Raw genomic sequence first — 20,131 nt, forward strand, 5'->3', positions numbered from 1 at the left:
AAGCAATTGGATATTGGGTTATCCACAGTGGCATTTGTTTGTTTATTCGCATCAAATGTTTCCCTAAAGGGTAAAACATAATTGAAAGAGAAACGTCTGCACCTCATGGTGGCTTTCTTCACATAATGAGTGTACTGTATGCTGTATAAAATAATATTAAAGACTAAATTTGAAATCTGTAACCTCCAAACTGTCTGAGTAGACTACGTTCATAAGCCCCATGGAGCCTGCTCAGCATGATGACTGTCAGTCTCAAGCTATCGCGCCGACCGACATACGTGGTGATCTCTTTGAAGGCCTACTTTACGTGTAATTTCTCTATTTTGGGATCTGGAAACAAAAGCTCAAATTGTAATTGCCTGGGTGCTCACACTGAGGGCGGGAAGCCGGTGTGGCCGACTACATGTATATTTCTTTTGAAAGACGTCTACGCCTTGATCTCAAAGAAGACATTATTTTAATCACGCTGAAAATGCAGCTCGCTCAAACCATCTACTTTCTTCATTTTTAAGCCATCTCTTCTCATGACCTCATGACCTCATGACCAACTCTCGATAGCTTGTCTCAAGTCTAGTTTTAAGCGTCGCTTCACGGCCTCACGCGTTTCTTTTTCGTTTTGTGCATGAGCGATGGTTTCCGTCCTCGAAGGTCCCCCTGCGTTTGTCGAATTACTTGATTTTGCTCCTCTCTCTCCCGTTGCTGCCGTACTGTTAGCTGTATCATTTTTCTTGATTTCCAGCTCCTTTCTTTGATCTTCCTCCTCCTTTCCACTAGCTTCACTTCTTTTCTGGTTCTTATATTGTTCATTCTCTGACATTTTTTCCTCCATGCATTTCGCATACTTGCCCTTTCCAAAATTTGTGCAGATCTTGAAACGACTCGCTTGCTCATCCATGCAGATGATGATTGGTCTCTGTACAAATGCACAGCCTCCTTCGATTGCAAAGTATTTTAGAAGAGCATGGAAGTTAGAGGAGCAGTTCAGTATGAAATACTTTCCCCTTAACTGTGTATGAGTTAGATGCTTAAATTAGGATGCGTAAACATGTTTCTCAGCTCTTGCGTCATTGTTTTTACGATCGATAATGGCTATCTTCGGTCCAAATTTGATACTGTCCAAGGCTATCTAAGCTCACTTACCTGCATGTGCATAGTGGTAAAAAATGACATGAACACATTATGCATCGTGTTATTGTTAAGTACCCTGGTTGTTCCTCCGCCTTGCATCACGTCCATGCTGTTCAAGATGAAACGCCAGGGTTTACGGGCACCCCTGGCTTGCGTGTACGCATGCCTTTGCTCAACAAAACGAACATCTTCCGATGTGAGTATAATTGTGTCGACTGCTGGGTCATTTTCACGGATAATCTCACAGATCTCCATGTAGGTGCTGAACTCGGGACAGGAAGTCTCGCCCTTGGCGGATCAAGATGTAAAGGAATGATGGATTGAAATGAAAGATTGAAATAGCCATTGTATTGATCATTGCAAGGTTGGACCTATTTGCGTACCGGTAGTCCAGAGTCAGTGTGGTATTCTCCGATGCATTTGTCCGACGCACGTATGGGCAAGGATATCGTGCGACTCGGATCTAGATCGCAGGGTATGGTCTCACGTAGCCAATCTTCCACATCTGTCTTGGTCTTGGCATTTAGACGCAAGAGATAGAGAAGCGCTCCCGCCTCAAGGTCGCTTGTGCCGTGCGGTGCGAATAGGTCGTCGAGTGGCCTGAGAAAAGGTGGGCGTGACAATTTGGGACAATAGATCCTCATCACAAAACCAATTTAATTCTAGAAATGGTGCCGTTTCATAGTCACAACTTTTATAGCAGACTTATAATCTATACTTACTGATAAGCTGGGTAATGCCCAGGTCCTGCCCATTTACTCTTCTTCACCACCTTGTGGGAAGTGTTCTTCCAATCGGTCCATCCCTCGGTTTCATTAGAATGCGCTTCCAACAGAGGCAAGACATGACTCTCGTAAGAGCAGTTCGTTATCGGCTCAAAATAGCAAGTGTAACTTGAATCGTTGCATCCGGAGTAAGGGAAGTGACTCACATTCTGAATGAAGACGCGATTCGATCGCACGGCGCCAATAAAATGGCCTAAAAAATGGCCACGCATCACTGCGCCAAAACCAAGACCACTCAATGCAGACTGTGCTATAAAGTTAGCGTTCCTGCAGTCTATGGGATGTTGTCTTCGCCAAAGATAGCGTACGCGGTAGTCCACAGGTTCACTGAAGGAAAGAGGGTCGGCTGCTGACGCGTCCCAGTAGGGACAATTCACAGATTGATATCCAAGGTCCTTGGCTTTGCAACCACCCTGACAAAATATGTTCAAATGTAATATCACTTAGACACTTAGAGTACATTTGTGCGTAAATTCTAATCCCCTCGAGTCCCCTCGACATGTATTTTAGAGATTTTCTCTGCTTCCTTTGATCCTTTGTATCTCTTCCTCGTACCTTCGCATCAGAATGTCCTGCAACAGAGTTAGTAACTTTTTTATATGTGTCACTTAATGTGATTGATGGAGGAGACGACCACGTAGTATTGGTATCTTCTCTCAAAGAAGATTGATTGCTCTGTGCGCCGGAGTCAGTCGTTACTATTGCGTTCTGGAGGGCATATTTCGTCGTGTCAGTTGCTGTGAAGGAGTAATACCCGATGATCGTCAGGACTAGCGCTACCATATGAAGAGCATAGAGCCCAAAATATCTTCCACTTCTTTTATCCGCTCTTTTAGGACGTAAAGCTGGCATGGCGGATGACTTTTGCCCAGGCTTTAAATTGGCATGAGCTTCTTGCGGGAAGGCTGTCTCTTGATTGGGTAAGAATTTCAAGTAATTTAATCATTGTTCAGCTGAGATTCTCATACATTGAATAAATCTATGATTTATTCGATTTTTATACGAAGGAGAGGACATAGAATGTGAGGAAAATTCATCATCAGGTGCAAAGCTTCGCGCAGCGAAGATCTATGGAATTAAAAAAGTACATATGTCCCCTCTTTGTAGTCTTTTGAGAATGTTTCCACAACTTTGACTGAAGTAGACGTCATTACGCGGACTTGATATTTATAAGAGCACTTATTCAGTTGTGCATTGGAAACTTGGCATCGTGGCTCTAATTGCAGTTCGGACGCCAGGGTCGGGCCCGGCTGTCGCGGACACGAAAGAGAATGACTTTCCTCCCTAGCATTGATAAGGCAAATCCTCACCTGTCAAATATAGTATACAAGGACGAGTAGAAGAATTATAAGTGTAAATGTATATTTATGTATTATTCTATACATATGAAGTTATAACCATTAACATGCATGTATCGTGTAACGGATGAGGAACGTGACATCGCGGGAGAAACGGCTTCGAATTCAAACTTTTCAATCTTGGTCGGAACTTGTGGCGTCAAAGGACAAGATTCGACTGCTTCTAGCGCCATGTTTACATCATTACAGGTTTATTAAATAGAGAATTATACCAAACGATAGGGATGAGTAAGAAGTGCAAAAAAAAAAAAACGCAGTGGGTGAAAAGATGATACATATTCGGTTTTGAAAATGTATGACGACCTTCGAATGAAAAAGGTTGATTCATGGTTGCTTTCTACATCCGCTTTCGTTGACACAAAACATGAGATTTGCACCAGGTCCGTGAATTTCTTCCATATGAGACCATAAAATGGCGTATTTATCCTATTTCTATGCTGTAATGGTTGCTTGATAAGTTCAACATAAGGTTTTCCCGCGCACGAAAGCTTTCCCAGCCTCAGGTGCTTAATTTATTCCAGTCTGTTTTCCGGTTGCGCGTATCTCTTTGATTAAGAACCCAAAATCAAAGGTTTCACGTCAAATATATCTTGGAGTACAGTTCTTATGGCGGCGGCCGCTGGCTAGAGCACATGCACCATACCGGCCATCATCACGCCTAGCCAGGCGAAGGAAGTGCTCTTGTCGTGTGTACTTTGCTTACTTCATGGGGCAAAGAGAGAAAAAACACACGGAAGGCAGTAAGACATGGTGATGACAACGTTAAGGTGATATTGGTATTTGTTCAAGAGCACGTGGTATATTTTTCGAAAACTTGCCACGTCGCTGCATCCGTTTCCTTCCTTGAAAAGAAATGGAGCGTACATAAGATGTAATGTATACATCGTCTCGAAATAAAACCAAAAATTACTTAACAATGTAATTTTATTGGGTGTTTCGACGTCTACTAGTTATTGCTGGATCAGTAACGCATTAGTAGGCTCTTCTGCACATAAACTTTGTGTGTACACCAAAAAATGTTCGAGAAACTCAATGACACGTCAGCTCAAAATCTCTGAGGTACGACCTCGCTTCAAAGAGGTGACAATCCGAGCTCGAATATGCTCTTATCTAGCTTCCCTAAATTGCGTTGTTTTACGCTGTTGTGTCCTGGTCATCTATCAAAAACCTAGTAACATTCAGTGAAGCTCGCAAGGGTCGATGGTCCGATATTTTTTCACCAAATTCTCTTGGCCAAGTTCCAACATCAAGCGATATCGGGCACAAAGCGACATCCATGACCGCAACTGAGGGTACCGAGGCCTCGGATACACCCGCACCGGCCTTCGCCTCTTCTGCTCCCCAAACGACCGATGAGGCTGATGATCGGCGGGGGGATTTGGTACTTGCGGGTCCATACATCGGCCGTGACCTAGCATTCCACCTCGCACGACTCCAACTGGAGGTGGGAATAAAGTCCTTCCACGTTCGCTGCCCCGCCCCACCAATCACGTGCGTCGATCCCTCTGTCTTCTCCCTCCCGCCTGGGTCACCCCCCTGTAGAGGCCCTTCTCTCTTATCGGCCGACCTTCTTCGCGCCCAGAAACTCGGCCACGACGAATGTAAAGGAAAGGCTATAGTTGCACCTTCTGGACCTCTACTTCTGGGATCCTCCTCGGACGTGTTACCTGTCGCTCCTCTCCTTCGATGTCTGGCCGCGTTGAAGGACCTGTAAAAAATGTGATCGACCGCCACATCGTCCCCACGGTGCGTCCGATGCGTAACGAAGTCGGCCCGTCTCCCCTTTCTCCCTCCTCCCGCACGTGCTGGAAACCAAGGGCGTGGATGGGAGCCAAGACGGGGTTGGTCAAATCCACGTTGAAATCTCCGCACAGGATCTGCAGCACATCGCGCTGTCCACCCAGGGCCGGGCATCCCTTCACGTAAGCTTCTAGCATGCGCGTAAGTGATGAGACCTGTCGGTGCTGCTGGTTCTCGTCGAAGCGGTTGTGGGGAAAGGACAAATGCGTGCTCAGCAAGATGATCCGCTGCCCCTCCTGCTCCGAAGTCGCGCCTGCGAGCGTCTCGAGGTCCATCAGTAGGCCGACACGGCTACCCCAACGCGACAAGGTCGCCCCCCGCGCTCCATGTAGGCGAAACTTGCCCTTCCTGAGCAAAACACCGAGTCCGTCCTTCTTGCTCGGCCGCGGGTGGAGATAGAAGTCATAGGCGTCGGCCAAGGAAGAGGAGAAGAGAGTGGTGTAGCCCTCGTCCTGCACGAAGAACTCCTGCAGACAAATAATGTCGGTGTCGAGCTCCCTCCTGTTTAGGGCGAGAAAAAAAGGGAAAGAGGCCAGAGAAGGCACGAAAGATGAGTGGGGCCGGGAAATAGTGGTATATAAGCGAGATCTCCCTCTGCTTTCGTAGCGCTTGTTCCCCCCAATGTCAGACAGAATGCCAGATGTTACGATAAGGCATATGCAAAGTGACGAGGATCATCTATGTTTCAGCCTCTGGGCATGTAATAAACGACCTCCATCTCCGAAACTCTCCGCTCCAAGCACATGGTATAATGAGTGGCGCGGCACTACATGCATCGACCATACCAAGGCCCCGCCACAACGATGCCATCACAGAAATGCACTGTCAAGGGGTTACACTTAGCTCGTCTACTCTCCAATCGGCTTCATTGTTCAATTATCTCTGCTCAGCTTCGGCTTCTACCTCATCTTACCTAATAAATGCCGCTGTTTCCAAAGCCCTGCTCTCCATGCGCTCAGGGAAGTCTGCTTCGCGCCCTCCGTCTTTCATGCGCTTGTAGCACGGAGCCAGAATATTGAAAGTTGATATGCTTATATCTTGCTGCGTCAGCTTGTACTGCAGGGGAGGAGGACAAGGGGTGGAGGCGATGGACAGCGACGAAGAGATCGGAGGAGAGAGGAGAGAAGGATAGGGCAAGCAGGTTGTAGAAGTGATAAGCGGGGTCACTTCGGAGGATTTCTGTAGTGGTGGTGCCGAGGGCATAACGTACGGCCGGCTTGTCACGCTAAGTGTTGGGAATGGGGTAGGGAGGGTATCACATGGTTGACAGTGCAAAATATGTCCCATCCGTCGACCCCACGCGATCTAATTCCTTTTTCATCCACCAGACCTACACGTTGTGCTTCTCACCTTGCTGCATTACAACTGAGAGTCGCAGGAAGAGAGCTCGATGGCGGGGTCCCAGGTATTTTACCGGGGGCTGCAACCGAGGGCCTTGGAGGAGGAGGTGTGCCAAATGCAGCGAGCGATGGAGGGCGATGGTGCCGCGGGGTTGCGAAAAGAGAGCCCGCGGCTTCAGTGTACATGCAGTAGCAAAGGATGAGGGCTAGGACTGAGACAGGTCGAGAGCCAGAGGCGAGGGGTCGACGCCTTTTGTGTCCTTTAGGCATTCGATCGAGAGGAGGCGGTGACGTAATGACCTCACGTCCTCGCCAAGGAAGCGTGTACCTACGCGGAACAAGAATGCGAGTGCCGCACGAAGATGAAATCAATCGCAACCTGCGTCGGGCATGTATAAAATTGGTGCGGTGAGGTGCTTCGATGGAAGGGAACAGACACCGGGGAAAGGTCTGGAAAAACAAATGCCAAGGCAGGCTGGGAGGGACGGCGGGCATGCGTCGCCGCGTGAGACGGGACGTGTCACGCCCCCCCTGATTTTTGCCAGAGGAAAATGGGGGCCGCCGGCGGACCAAAATTTTGTCCCATCCTTCTTTCTTCTGGTATTTCCCATATCAGGTTGTGGACTTGGACATCCCGCGCAGCGCATGGCACATCTTTGCGCTGTGCGTGTCATTGTGGGACAGAGAAAAGCATTTGTCTGCGACCATTTACCTCCCAGTGCCCCCCCGCTTGCCTCCTGCCGTTAAGCTGCTGCGCTCGCTAGAAATCGGCACGAGCCATGCCACGCTTGTATCGTCCCTCCTTCCGCCACGTCCAAGGAATGCGTATACCTTGGCATCGAGCGATAGCACGCTATGCCTCTCTCCCTCGAGGGCTACGTCTGTCTTCTGCCGTCCAGGCAGCACTGGCTGCGCACAAGCCCGTCGTGGCTCTGGAATCCACCATTATCACGCACGGCATGCCATACCCTACCAATCTCCAAACTGCACGAGAGGTAGAAAAAATCGTCTCAGCCGGAGGGGCCACGCCGGCAACCATCGCGGTCATGGACGGCCATTGCTGTGTGGGTCTGTCACCTTCCCAACTGGAGGCTTTGGCCAGGGAGGGGCCCGAGCGCGCCATCAAGTGCTCTCGGAGGGACTTGTCTTGGGCGCTGATGACTCGCTCCTGGGGCGCCACGACCGTGGCCAGTACGCTGCACATCGCTCACCTGGCTGGTATTCGCGTCTTCGTCACGGGCGGGGTCGGAGGCGTGCACCGCGGGGCGGAGGAGACTCTGGATATCTCGGCGGACTTAATGGAGCTGGGGCGCGTGCCGAATATGGCCGTGGTCTGTGCGGGCGTCAAGTCCATACTGGACATCGAAAAGACGCTAGAGGTGCTAGAGACGCAAGGCGTTCCTGTCGTGGGCTACCGGACAGACACTTTTCCTGCCTTTTTCACGCCCGATTCGGGTCTGGGAGCCCCTTGTCGTGTTGATTCGCCCGAGGAAGTCGCGGGCATGCTGGAGGCATCCCTTTCTGCGCGTCTGCCTGGCAGCATCCTGGTTGCAGTGCCGAACCCTGCGCCTGCGGAGGCGTCAGCCACGCAAGGAGCGATCGAGGAGGCGCTGCATGCAGCTGAGACGATGGGATTAAGGGGGCAAGCCGTAACGCCCTTCCTGCTCGAGCGGGTCAATAAAGCCACGGGCGGGGGCTCACTCCGGGCGAACATTGAGCTGGTGAAGAACAATGCCAGAGTGGGTACGGAAATCGCCGTGGCGATCGCGGCACAGGAGGAAGGGGGTATGTCAAGGAATGGAGGAGGGCGGGGTATTGGGGCCATGGAGGGGCGCGAGGGAGGGAGGAAAGCAGCTGGGATGGCTGAACAAAGGCAGTCACTACCTTCTACCCAAGCGTCAAAGCCAACGGCGTCTCCTCCTTCCCGGACGCCCTCCTTTCCCCCCCGTGTCTTGGTGGTGGGCGGCGCCGTCATGGACGTGGTCGGAAGCCCGGGCTCGGACTACGGGGCCTCCTGGACATGCGGAAGCGAGAAACACCCTCGCTCACTCGACGCCCGCCTTAAGAGATTGGAGCCTGGCAGCTCCACACCGGGGAGGGTGCGGCAGAAAGAAGGCGGTGTGGCCCGCAATGTGGCGGAGGGCTTGGCTCGCCTGGGGGTGCCCACCGCCTTCCTCTCGGTGGTCGCCCAGGACCCCGCTGGCGCCGCGCTCGCCTCCTCCCTCCGTGCCTTGGCCCCCCCGCTGCTGTTGGAGTGCGGGCACGAGGACGTGATCCTCTATCAGGCCCCCGGGCCCGGGCACCGGACCGCGAGTTGTCTCGTCGCCTTGGACGGGGGGGGGGAGCTGGTGGCCGCCGTGGCGGACATGGCCATCTTCCGCGATTACCTCACGCCGGAGAGGGTGGTGGCGGGCCTAGAGACAGCGGCGGCCTTGGCCGAGGCCCGGAAAGGAGGGGAAATGGAGCCCCCTGCCGGCGCTCCCCAGGCCTCTCTGGGTCCTCACGCTGCCCCTCTGCTAGTCGTTAGCGACGGAAACCTTTCCATCGCCGCCTTCAAAGCCCTTGCGCACGCCTGCGCCTCGCGGGGGCTACCTCTCCTCTTCGAGCCCACGTCCGTAAGCAAGGCATGCCTCCCATTGCAGGCAGGCGCCCTCCACCACACGAGCCTGATCACGCCCAACCTGAAGGAGCTCGGGAGGCTTGCACACTCGATCCGGGAGGGAAGAAGGGAGGGTGCGACAGAGGGCGATATGGCGTGGGAAAGGCTCGAGCAGGACGTGGTCGCTGTGTTTGGAAAGAGGAGCTCCGGAGAGCGGGTGGAGAGGGAGGTAGTCACACGGCTGCAGGCCGACGTGGAGGTTGTCCTGGGGGCCATGGCGGACGAGGGGGAAAGGAGCGTAGGCAGAGAGAAGGAGGGAGAAAATTCAAGCGCAAGCCCTGGATGGATGGGAGAGAAGCACGTACTGGTCACGATGGGACCCCGAGGTCTCGTGTGGGCGTCCTGTCGAAGGGAGGACGGGGGGGAGGCAGCGCAGGAGGGGGGACCAGGAGGGCGTAGGGGGGCGAAGGCAAAGAGGGGAGCTATCGAGATGCGATATTTTGCTGTACCGGGTGCGACACCGGTGGAGAGGATGGTAAACTGTACAGGTGCAGGCGACACGTTCGTGGCTGGGCTTGTGGCCGCCTTAGTGCGTGGCAGCGAGCGGGGCATGGGGGGGGCCGTGGCCGTCGGGTTGGCGGCGGCGAGAGAATCCGTTCAAGTGGAGGAGGCGGTTCCCAGGCACATGACTTGGGAGGGACTAACCGGCGCGCGGTGGGGCGGGTGAACGCCGCTAAAAGTGCGGTGCATGGCAGCGCTGAAAGGGGGCTCCGCGATATGGCTCGTCGATACTGTCGCGACTTCAAATCACTGGGAGAGGAAACTCGCGTTACCGCATTGCGAAGCGCGAAACCAAGGCGTTGCATCAGTAGGGTGTGGGTCACGATGAGATTAATGTAAGTACTGCATCAAAGCAATCAGTCGAGGACTCTTGGTCACCACGTCCATCACACTCGGTCGACAGTACCCCAATGCTCACAGGATGTATGTTTACGACAACTTTATTTTTTCTTTGAACATCCCTTTGAGCATCCCTTCAAGCATCCCTTTGAACATCCCTCCCTGCAGCTGCAGTTGCTGCAACCCCATAGACTTTGTTCGACCGTTCGCGTGGACCCAGGTCTTTTCACGCCGGCTTTGCTTCTTCTCTCCCATTCCCAAACACGCACATTCAAGCCCGTACAGCCAAATACAGTGCTTTCCATTCCCCATCCCGAGCCCTTATGTCCTCCGTGACTTAATATCCCGGCTCCCAAGAACGAACTCCCTCTCTCCAGCTCCCACTCCCAGAATGACCTCCTGTGTGACGCCCCAGCCCACTCGAATGCCATTCTTCCCCTTGCTCGCGGCCCATATCCTCCCACCCAGTCTCCCTGTGCCTCGCCGTCCTACTGGGACTCCTTCATCTCCTCCCCACCCGCGGCCTGTGCATGCGCCGCGCGTTGGGCGCCAGGCTGGGGCGCCCCCGCCTTCGCCTTCTTGTCCCGCGCCTGTCGGGGGGCATGTGCTGCACGCCCCTCCTCCTCGTCTTCGCTCTCTTCCTCCTCCTCCGCTACCTTTCGGGCCGCCGTTTTGCCGCAGCCACCCAGGGCCGAGGTGGTGATAAATCCCAGGAGGACCAGGCCGGCGCAAATGACGGCCAGGAAGGCAGAGTAAGAGGGACGGACGAAGATACCGGGGAAGGCCTTGTCAAGGTCGTTGTTGATTTTGGTGTTGATGCCAAACCAGCAGGCGAAGGTGAGGAGGGCAGACGTGAACTGTACCAGCATAAAGAATGATGAGGCGCAGGCGATTTCTCGGAAGCGCTTGTTGACGATGACGCCGGCAGAGAGGAAAGCGGCGATGACACCGGCTGTCAAACCCGTGGCCAGGGAGATGATGCTGCAGGCTTGTGCTGTGAGCAGAAGGTTGCAATACATCCGCTCGTTTGTCCAAGGAGCCTGAGTAAACGGGAGCCAAAAAACATGCGTAAAATGAATCATGGAACAGAGGTCATTCTGTGCATGCAAGTACAATACATAGTTCTCCCCCTAATATCCCGCTTTTGCCCTTACTCCATCGTCCGTGGTCTCCTTCGCATTGCACCACGTATAAGAATATTGGCTCCACTGCACTTTTCCTTCCTGCATGACTCGCGCTGACATGTCGAAGATACCGAACTGAAGATCCGCGTTCGTAGGCATGCCGGCCACAGACACGTCGCGCTGGCTTGAGACAGCCCAGCGTTGCGTGAAAACAGCAGCTACCATGGCTACAAGAGCAACAAAGAATATGTTACTCCCGAGAATACCGAAAAATTTGCCAAGGCATGTCTTGCAACTCATTCTTAATGGTGATATAGAGAAGGATATCAGGCACTGCTGTGAGAAACGAGAACGAAGTGTAGAAGAAGGTGAGTGTGGTGCGAGGCCTGATCTTCAGCTTTCTAGATACTACATGATTGTTGTGTGGAAACAAATCACACGAGCAGGTATGCTTCCTCAATTGTGTTTCCCTCCAGGTAGGACGGAGCTCGGAGAAAGAGGAGGTAAGCGGCGCACAACTCATCTTCCCAATTTCGTGTTCTCCAGAAGCCACATGTGAATGGACACTAAGTATTGATAAAGAACCAATCCAACAAATCGTGGCGCGACATCAGTAGTGAATGGTTGATGTAACTGGTGAGTATACTGCAATTAGCCTTATAAAGATACTTTCCTTTGCTGTTCTGGAGACGTCGGACCTAAGCATTATGTTCTGAATAGACAAGGTCGAGACCTCACGACTCCAGAGGATCATAGGATCTCCAGGAAATGTGGCAATAGTATTTTAATCATTCATGTTATCGCGCCAGGTGCTGACTTATATAAGGATAGCATTTTTCGGCGCCTTGGACATGCATATACCCGAGAGCCTCGGCTGAGATCAGCCGCTGAGCGACGGAGATGAGAGGAACACTTCAACACTGAAAGAAAGCACGTGCAAAGTTGGTCACGACAAGGAAATCTACGAGAGCTAAGGTTGATGGCGCGTAAGGATGCTTTGGCAAAAAGGCTGATATTTGTGCTGTGAGTGTCTTCATTACTCGAACATTTTTACATTCATGCCTGCGAAAATCTCATCTCCTTTGTGAACGGCAGAAGTCAATGAACTGTTGATACTAATTGCTGTCGCAGTTATGTCGATGCGCTCTTTTCCAAAAACCCTGAAAGCCAGTCGATACCAATCTTGACATTAAAAGTGCAAAATCATTATATTTGATTTGTTTCTTTAGCTTTTTCCAGGTCTTTATTGATTATCAGATCTACAAAAAGAGATTCAGGGAAAGAACAACCCCTGGAAAAGAACAGTAAAACGTCCACTTATATTGATTTATACAATTCTATTCCCCATTCGAGAACACTAGTTTTAAGCAAGGACTGGCATATTCATAACGTAATCTCATGTTTGCATGTCGTGAGCGCCAAGAACGTACACGTTTCCCTCAAGGGGCCGAACGCTGAACCATTCGACCGAAGATGTCGAGCCTTGGCAACCCTTAGCAATCCTTCCCTCCATTCTGCCACCTTTGTTGTTATGGGGGGTAAAGACCCGCTTTTTTTTCTTAACTGATACGCTAGATCGTTCGTAGATCCAAGCACCTCTTCACAAATTCCTTCTGCTGTCAATACTGAAGCAATCAATCTGCTTTTCGGCTTTTTTTGCTGCTCGAAACCATCTCAGCCGGCAATTTGGCTGCTCCTGACATCCTTGTTATAGCATCTTCCCTTCCTGTGACATTAAGTCGTTTCCTACGCTGTCGAAGCATGTAACTGTACATGTAGGGAATGGCAAAGGGGTAGAGCACCAACAGCCCGAATAGAAGCTATTGACCCGAGAGTATAAGGTGAGGAATTTGATGAAATAACGGCATGAATTGGATTAATAAGCGATTACAATGCATTGCAAGGACATAAACCTGACAGGATTCCGCGCGTTATCGTCCGCAACCGATGTCCTCCTTTCCCTCCGCCCTCCGCAGCTCTCCTCCACTTACGAAGTAATAAAAATTCAGTATCCGCCAACTTGCGCCTTTGCCTGGCAATCGGAGGCAGAATTTATCTTCCCTCGCGACAGCCTCTCGCGCCTCCGTGAGGGTGAGGAAGAGCAGCGCCACCTCCGAGGCCATACCGACCGGGTACAGGAGGAGGAAGGCCGAGTAACGGAGCCAGACGAGGGCAGGCGGGGCATTACTGCCCATGAGGTAGAAGGGGTAGCTAGGGGGGGAAGAAGAGCGGCGCACACAGGGAAAGACATGATCCAGCAATGTGAGGCATGCATTAGAGGCCGTAGAGGAGGCTCGATCGCGACTGAGAGCTCCTTCAACTCACTGGCCTTCTTCCCATTTATCCTCCTTCTCACCGGACCAGCTCGCCGCATGACCAAGCAACCAGCAGGGCTGGGAGCCAAGCCACTGTCCGCGGGGTCTGGAAAGAGTCCACGATCGCGAACAGGACGAATGTCCGCCCGAAGTTCTGCCAGAACGCGGAGGAGACGCTGCCTCCGGCCAAGCCAAGGGCCACGTGCACCAGCTCCAACCAAGCCCCAGCTAGTCCCGGTAGAAGTGGGGCATAAGTGATAATAAAAGCGACATGAGTTGTGATTAAGACGCCTCAAAGGAGCCTCGGTACCGGCTCGCGTCGGGGCACCAGCAACGCTTGCGGCGCATATTGACGCGACAAGGCCACGGTAGTACGACCGTCATCAAAGCATTCAGACAGGCAAATGAGCAGAGAAAATTGCCAAACTCTTAGAATCTGCCCGCTTTCTCACTTAATCAACCAGCGACCAAAAAACTCATCTGGGGCAAGCGAGTCAACTTGCTCCCTCCACGACGGGTCCACCGACCAAGGTGCCCCACACTCACCAACAGCCAATTTTGCCGCAGGACCCGCAGCAGCCCAGACACCGCCATAGTCGTGCACATTTGAAAACAAGGCAGATAGGGTCAAAGCCAACACAGTAGCCCACAGCCCAGTTTGCGCGAGATTGTACGAGGAGAGGTAAGCGCGCTTGAATTCACGGGCTAAATTTCGTGTCGTTCCATCGCCCCTTGTCTCAGCTGACATGATAGTCAGGATCGAAGAGGACGCGCGACTTGCTGGTGTTTTAGCGCTCTGGAGATGAGTATGATGGGGTTTGAAAATGAGGAACAAATATTGGCGTGCGCTAAATATGAAGCAAGTGCGCTTCTCCAGGTAGTTAAGATTTAACAAAATTTACCAGGCCTTATCTTGCAATGATCCGACAATTTGCTGCATGGTTGAGTGAGCGGGTTGATCACATAAATGGTAGTGGGATTTTATTGAAATGTGTCCTTGCATCACGCAATGCCTGTTATTTAGCCTTGCCCGACATTCCTGCCACTAATCGCACGTTCCAGGTATGAAAAGATGAGCATCCCGATACTGAGCCAATGACAGTTTGTAAGCATGCCTACCAAGCTATATGCTCAGCTTGCTTCGGGACCCTGTTATTACTCTCTTCAACCCCTCTTGACGGGTTGCTTTGACATCGCCTCGCTTGAAGGGTCAAGGCAATAATGCATAGACACCTCTCTTTCTTTATCGTGGAGTGAATTCCTAACAAAGCATCGTCCGTAAGCCTTCATCCCTCCAGCGTCTAATCGTATAAAACCTAAATTATACATTACCTTTCGATAGAGCGTTTTTAAAGATGAGGAACCCATTTCGTAATGCGTTTCTGGAGCCATAGCTCAGCGAATTTCGGTCCTCTCCCAGGCCCCGCCCGCGCGGGGATGACGGAGAGCGTTAGAGAGTGGTAGATTCCAGTTCAGGTTCGAGTCCCCACGGGGACCAGGACCCCGAAGGGACATCCTATTGGTCAAGGGTTCACAGGAGCAGTGTGTCGCACATAATGGTGCGGGATGGGTTCCTGGCCTAGAAACCCCTTTGGCTTCAGTTTCATTTTTATACTTTTGCATTCCATGTGATCACAGGCCTCCACTGTCTCGTGTCGCGCGCATCACTGCACAACTTGGTTTCACGGAGGGGGTAACATGGGTCATGTAGTCCATGCTTGTGAACGCTCCTACAATATTACACTAATTGCCTGCGGTACTACGCCGACAAAATCGAAATCCAACAGATGTGAGGAGAGATTTTTCACCCTGCCCGCTAATTTCTCTCCACACGAACCCAACCTGAAAACAGGCCAATGCGTTTCTCGGGAACTGTCTTGGATATGTCAAACATGATGATAGGACAGACAGTCAGCCGCGTAAAAGCCCTTCAGAGGAGTATAGCAAATTCATCTTCATTTATTTTACGGCTGTAAAGACTTTTGAAACACATCCGCCGACATGTCAGCCCCTCTGTCACCCTCTTTGCTCCCCCCTCGAGGCCTGGTGTCTGAAGAGGAGGTCCAGGCATGGGCAACGTTCGTGGCAGGCAGCTTTGCCTTTAAGAAACCCGTTCCACCCACTCGAGATCACTTCCTGCGACACTTTCGTAATGACCCGTATTCGCATGACAAGGCATGTATTCGAGTTATCATGGAGGATGACGCGCAAAATGAAATAGTGGGCTCAGCACGCCTAGTGTTGCGGCCCCTTTCTACGGGAGGATGGGCGGCAGGGGTTGCTGAAGTCTGCGTCGCACCACGGCAGCGAGGGAAAGGCTTAGCCCAGCGTCTTGTTCAAAATGTGCTGGCCACAGCGGCATCTTTGGTATCTCCTAAACCCAGTCTGAGCATGTTGCATTGTTCTCCATCGTTAGTTTCGATGTACGCCGGGATGGGATATGTACCGGTGTCCACACGATGGGTGCATGTCTGGTTGAAAAGCACGCTGATGGAGCAGGCCGAGGGCGTTAGCGTGCAGTGCTTGGATTTCGATGCGAGCAACAGCGCGGAGGTGCTCCAAGAAATGGCTGTCCTCCCATCTGCAGTCGTTGAAGTCATTGCACGGGACGTTCCTTACTTCCTTGCGTGGACTAGAAACGAGGTCCTGGCGGCACCTCACACGGACGTTTGGGGCGTACGGGCGAAAAGCGGAAAGCTGCTTGCATACTGCTCTTTGCGGCGTCGAGTCGACGGCTCCATGATGCTGGTGGATATGCGCGTCTCTGTCGGCGAGGACATCGTAGCCATCATCCGCGACGTAATCAACGCAGTCGCAAAATCTTCCGCTACATCGACTCTTGATGGTGCGTCTTCTACGGACGAAATAGAGCTGTGCATACCTGCTGTTCTCGTCGAGAAGGATGCTATGACAGGCTTGTGCGTCGAGGAAGGGGAGACGGATCCAGGATGGATGTACAAGCCCCTTGCAGACAAGCTAACTTCTGAGGAATGGCAAACGTTCATAGCGCGGTACAGAGCTCAGGAGGGAGCTAACGTTGCACACTTGGTCTGGCCAATAGACCATTTTTGAACGTGATGACATGTGAAGTCGACTGTAAAAATTAAACAAACTGTGTGACTTTGCCCCACGTTCGATGTCGTAATTTTGAAGGGCAACGTGGTTCCGTATATAGCAGCTCATACGACTTATTTCGCTGAAAATGTGAGTGCATATGGCCTCTGTCCCCCTGCTGCCGCTCAACAACCTGCCACATCTCACCAGTCTGCCCCCTCCATGCATCGTATGCCTCTTGTTGTTTGGAGGACTTGCAAAGCGTTGCGACCTCGTGCACGAATGGCTCGGTTCTGATCGAGGAAGATGTTGAGGAGCTTGGGGCAGTACAATCCAATCTTTTCCTCCTCCGTTCGCCCGCCCCCCATGCCAGACTCATGCTCTCCAGCGCAGGCTAAAAAGTCCCTGAATGCACAAGCTCCATCATCACCGATCCTATTCTCCTTCAAATCTAAAGTTTCTAGGAGCAATCTTGGACGAACGTGACTTATCCTCTCTTCGTCACGGCCTCCATCTGACAGATGCATGGCGAAGGCGAGTGCCCCTTCGTTTCCTATGGCGTTGGACGCTAAGTCTAGCTCCCGCAGAACCACCATGCCCTCCAAACAGCCAGCTACGGCTCTTGCTCCTGCGTCTCCAATCTTATTATAGCCTAGGTACAATTCGTCCAGACACGGCATCCCTCCACCGGCAGATATCCCTTCCGCCAATGAGGCCACGCCCCGATCACCTAATCGATTCAAGTGCAAATCTAGTTTTCGCAACCGTTTAAGAGCTGGGGCTGCGAGGGCATCGCCGATGTACATAGCCGACAAGTGCCCCAGATTGTTTTGTGCGAGGCTCAGGGACGTCAAGAGAGCGCTAGGCACACCTGTTTTCAACACCTGGCAAAGAACACCTACAGAATCTCGAGCGCCCCCGACAGCGAGCCTGCCTATCGCTTCGTCTATTGCCATGCCAACATCGTCGTCACTATCACACGTAATTTGATTGGCCCGAATGTAGATACCTCGTAGGTGAGAATGAAAGCCTCCTTGTCCGAGTGCCTCGGCCAAAGCAAGACAGCCCTCACTTCCGAGATTGTTATCCCATAAACTCAGAGACGATACGCACTGAAATACACCATTTACTGCAGCAAGCCTTCCTAAAGTAAGCAGGATACTAGGAGTGAGTTCTGCTGAAGAGAGATCCAGAATTTGGAGTGCTCGACAGGGCGGTAGATGACGGGCAATTAGGTCCTCTACTACAGCCGCAGGAAGAGGCTTGGTGGGCCGAAAAAATGACAGTCCATTGCCCACAAGATTGCTTCTGCCATTTTCGTCCTTGAAAGCTAGATTACGGGCCGTGCTGACCAAGTATGAAATGTCTCTTGGCCAAAGATAGGCACAAAGTTCATAAAGAACAGCAGCGGGCAGATTTGGCAATGTCGTTGCAGTTATTTGCCCACTCTCTCGGCCAATGTCACGTTCTTTCATTGGCGGAAAATGAAAAGTTAATTTTCATAAAGTACCCTGCAGAATCGCGCAGATTAGTGCGCGGAATGTGGGAACAGGAAGAAACAGCAAGTGGATTAATTATATTCCTATGGCAATTCATTGCACGTCAAAACCCGCCACGTACCATGCTTTCGCCGTCGTCGTTCTTGCTCGCCGATTCACGTCGGAACGCTAATAACCGCACGAATGTTCAATAACCACTTGACACCGTTCGAAATTCGTGAACTTAAAAGTATAAATACATCATAAATCGTAGATGCTTCTTGCTTCCGTCCGCCGCGCCACCTCAAAGCATGTACGTTCCCCTCATAAGATGCTGAGCATCCTACCGTGACGCCTAATTTGCCAACATGAAAAACTCTTTTCACCCCACATTCAAAGACCAAAGAATAAGTAGATACATTTAAAATACTTTTTTCCTATGATCTATATGTACATTTTTATTTGAACACTTACCCAACACTTTCCTTTGTTATTTATCTGCACGACTCTCCTCTCGTTATTTTGTTTTTTGCAGGGAGCCGAGGCTGCCGCCATGCTGGCAGTTGCCGGTGCGACCATGGGGACGCTCGTGATGTCCGCTCAGAGCGAAGCAGTGTGCTCCAATCCAGCATGTGAGGCAGCTTACGAGCATGTGCGCAATGGACGGCCCTTTCCCATTGCGTTTGCTGCCATAGCACGCGCCCTTCGGAGGGGGCACGTAGTAGTTATAGATCCGGTAATGAGCGATCAGGAGCTTCTCGCCGCCCAAAATGATGTCAAGGCCTTACTACGACAAGGTGATGGTGCGTTTGCAGTGAACGCAAATGACGACAGCAGCGTGCGGCTTGACTCCGTTACATGGGTGACAGGGGAAGAGGCGGGGACTGGTCCGGGCCTGAAGCACGCAGTGGCCTTGTTGAAAGGTCTGGCGCATGAATTCTCAAGGACCCCCGAGTACAGTAAGAGTGTCTTATTTGTGCAGTCTGCGGCGCAACTAGCGTGCTATGCTGGGGACGGCCAAGCTTTTTATGCACCGCACCTGGATGCTTCTACAGAGAGTGTATGGACACTGGGACTTAATGCTTGGCTCCGTGCGCGCGCCTACCGTGAGAGAACGATCACGGCTATTCTTTACTTGAATGACAAAGATTGGGATGCAGATCTGTCTGGTGGATGTTTGCGATGCTATCTGCCTTCCGCTCTTGCCCAGGGAGGGATGCATGACAAGCCTAGCGGTCTTGGCGAGCTTCCTGCGACAACTACCTCTGGCTCAAGAAGGATAAGTCAAGACAGAAGTAAACCCAAAGCCCATGCCTACGAGATATGTGGAGACCATGGCATTACTGCACTACCGGTCTCTTTAGAATCAGATCGGGCAAAGAGCGACGACAAGGTGAGCGGGTCTCTCGGCGTTATGCCGCGAGACGTGGCGCCACGGGGGGGGCGTCTGGTCCTCTTCGACAGCGGAGCTGTCCTCCACGAGGTCCTACCCTCTTATAAAAAGGGTGGACAGCGCATAGCTTTGACTGTGTGGGTGAGCGACCGACAAAGCCGAGAATTCGTTCAAAATAAATAAAATCCGGACTTGCCTCAAAAGCGTTCAATCTACTTACAGTTCAATTGTTTCATTCCACATGAAAACCGACTAGCTCATGCTCCATCCTGTGGCATTTACGTTCCTTCCGCACCGTCCTCGAAAACGACATCTAGCAAGGTTGCATCAAAGACCGGGGGCTCGCTGTCCCAGTCGGCCGCACACTCAGGCACCAGACCCGAGTTCGCGTTTTCAAGCGCCTCGTATTGCTGCCCGCATTGCGTGCTGGTGGACAAGGTGGAGGTGATAGATACGGTTCCGGAGGAACATGAATCCATGCTGTGCCCAATAGACGAGGAGGGACCCCCAGCCAAATCCGTCGGCGCCAAACCGTCCGAGAACGGCGCTCTGAGCAGTTTGCGTCCCACCTGCTCCTTCTCAGCTTGGCTCATAGTCAACTCCACAGCTTGTATCCAACGCGCTGCTCCATCGTCTCCACTGCCAAAAGAAGGAACGACAGCAGAGGAAGGACTGTCCTTCCGCCCAAAGACAGCCTCTACGTCTGCCTGACGTTCATACATGCCAGGGGTCGCACCAACGGGTATCGTGGCCACCCCCGGCAATAAAAAGGCATCATCTCTCACTGACTGGCTTACTTTCTGTTGCGCGTCTTGTGAAGACGATTCGCTGCTTCTTCCAGTTACCCCTTCCTGAAT

The 20,131-nt window shown here is 51.9% G+C and overlaps 3 protein-coding genes across 3 annotated transcripts; 2 read left to right on the forward strand and 1 right to left on the reverse strand.

The window, feature by feature from the left end:
- Positions 1 to 7,020: 7,020 nt before the first annotated feature.
- Positions 7,021 to 9,465, forward strand: NGA_2083300 (indigoidine synthase a family protein; the record flags this gene model as incomplete). Its single annotated transcript, XM_005855602.1, has 1 exon — positions 7,021 to 9,465. A coding segment is annotated over exon 1 (2,275 nt), but the record flags the coding sequence as incomplete, so codon positions are not given.
- A 7,012-nt stretch (positions 9,466 to 16,477) lies between these two features.
- NGA_2066520 (uncharacterized protein) lies at positions 16,478 to 17,906 on the reverse strand. The gene has a single exon (XM_005855601.1). The coding sequence runs from the start codon at positions 17,876 to 17,878 to the stop codon at positions 16,607 to 16,609; it is 1,272 nt and encodes a 423-aa protein (XP_005855663.1). The 5' UTR covers positions 17,879 to 17,906; the 3' UTR covers positions 16,478 to 16,606.
- A 507-nt stretch (positions 17,907 to 18,413) lies between these two features.
- Positions 18,414 to 19,400, forward strand: NGA_2103620 (egl nine 1-like protein; the record flags this gene model as incomplete). The annotated part of the gene is made up of 1 exon (XM_005855603.1): positions 18,414 to 19,400. A coding segment is annotated over one exon (987 nt), but the record flags the coding sequence as incomplete, so codon positions are not given.
- Between the last annotated feature and the right edge of the window lie 731 nt (positions 19,401 to 20,131).

The sequence above is a fragment of the Nannochloropsis gaditana genome (assembly GCF_000240725.1).
Source record: "Nannochloropsis gaditana CCMP526 unplaced genomic scaffold scaffold156, whole genome shotgun sequence".
Lineage (NCBI taxonomy): Eukaryota > Eustigmatophyceae > Eustigmatales > Monodopsidaceae > Microchloropsis > Microchloropsis gaditana.

What these genes read in the sequence shown, in the direction of transcription:
- NGA_2066520 (XM_005855601.1), bottom strand. Translation starts at nt 17,878, where the DNA reads ATGAAAGAACGTGACATTGGCCGAGAGAGTGGGCAAATAACTGCAACG.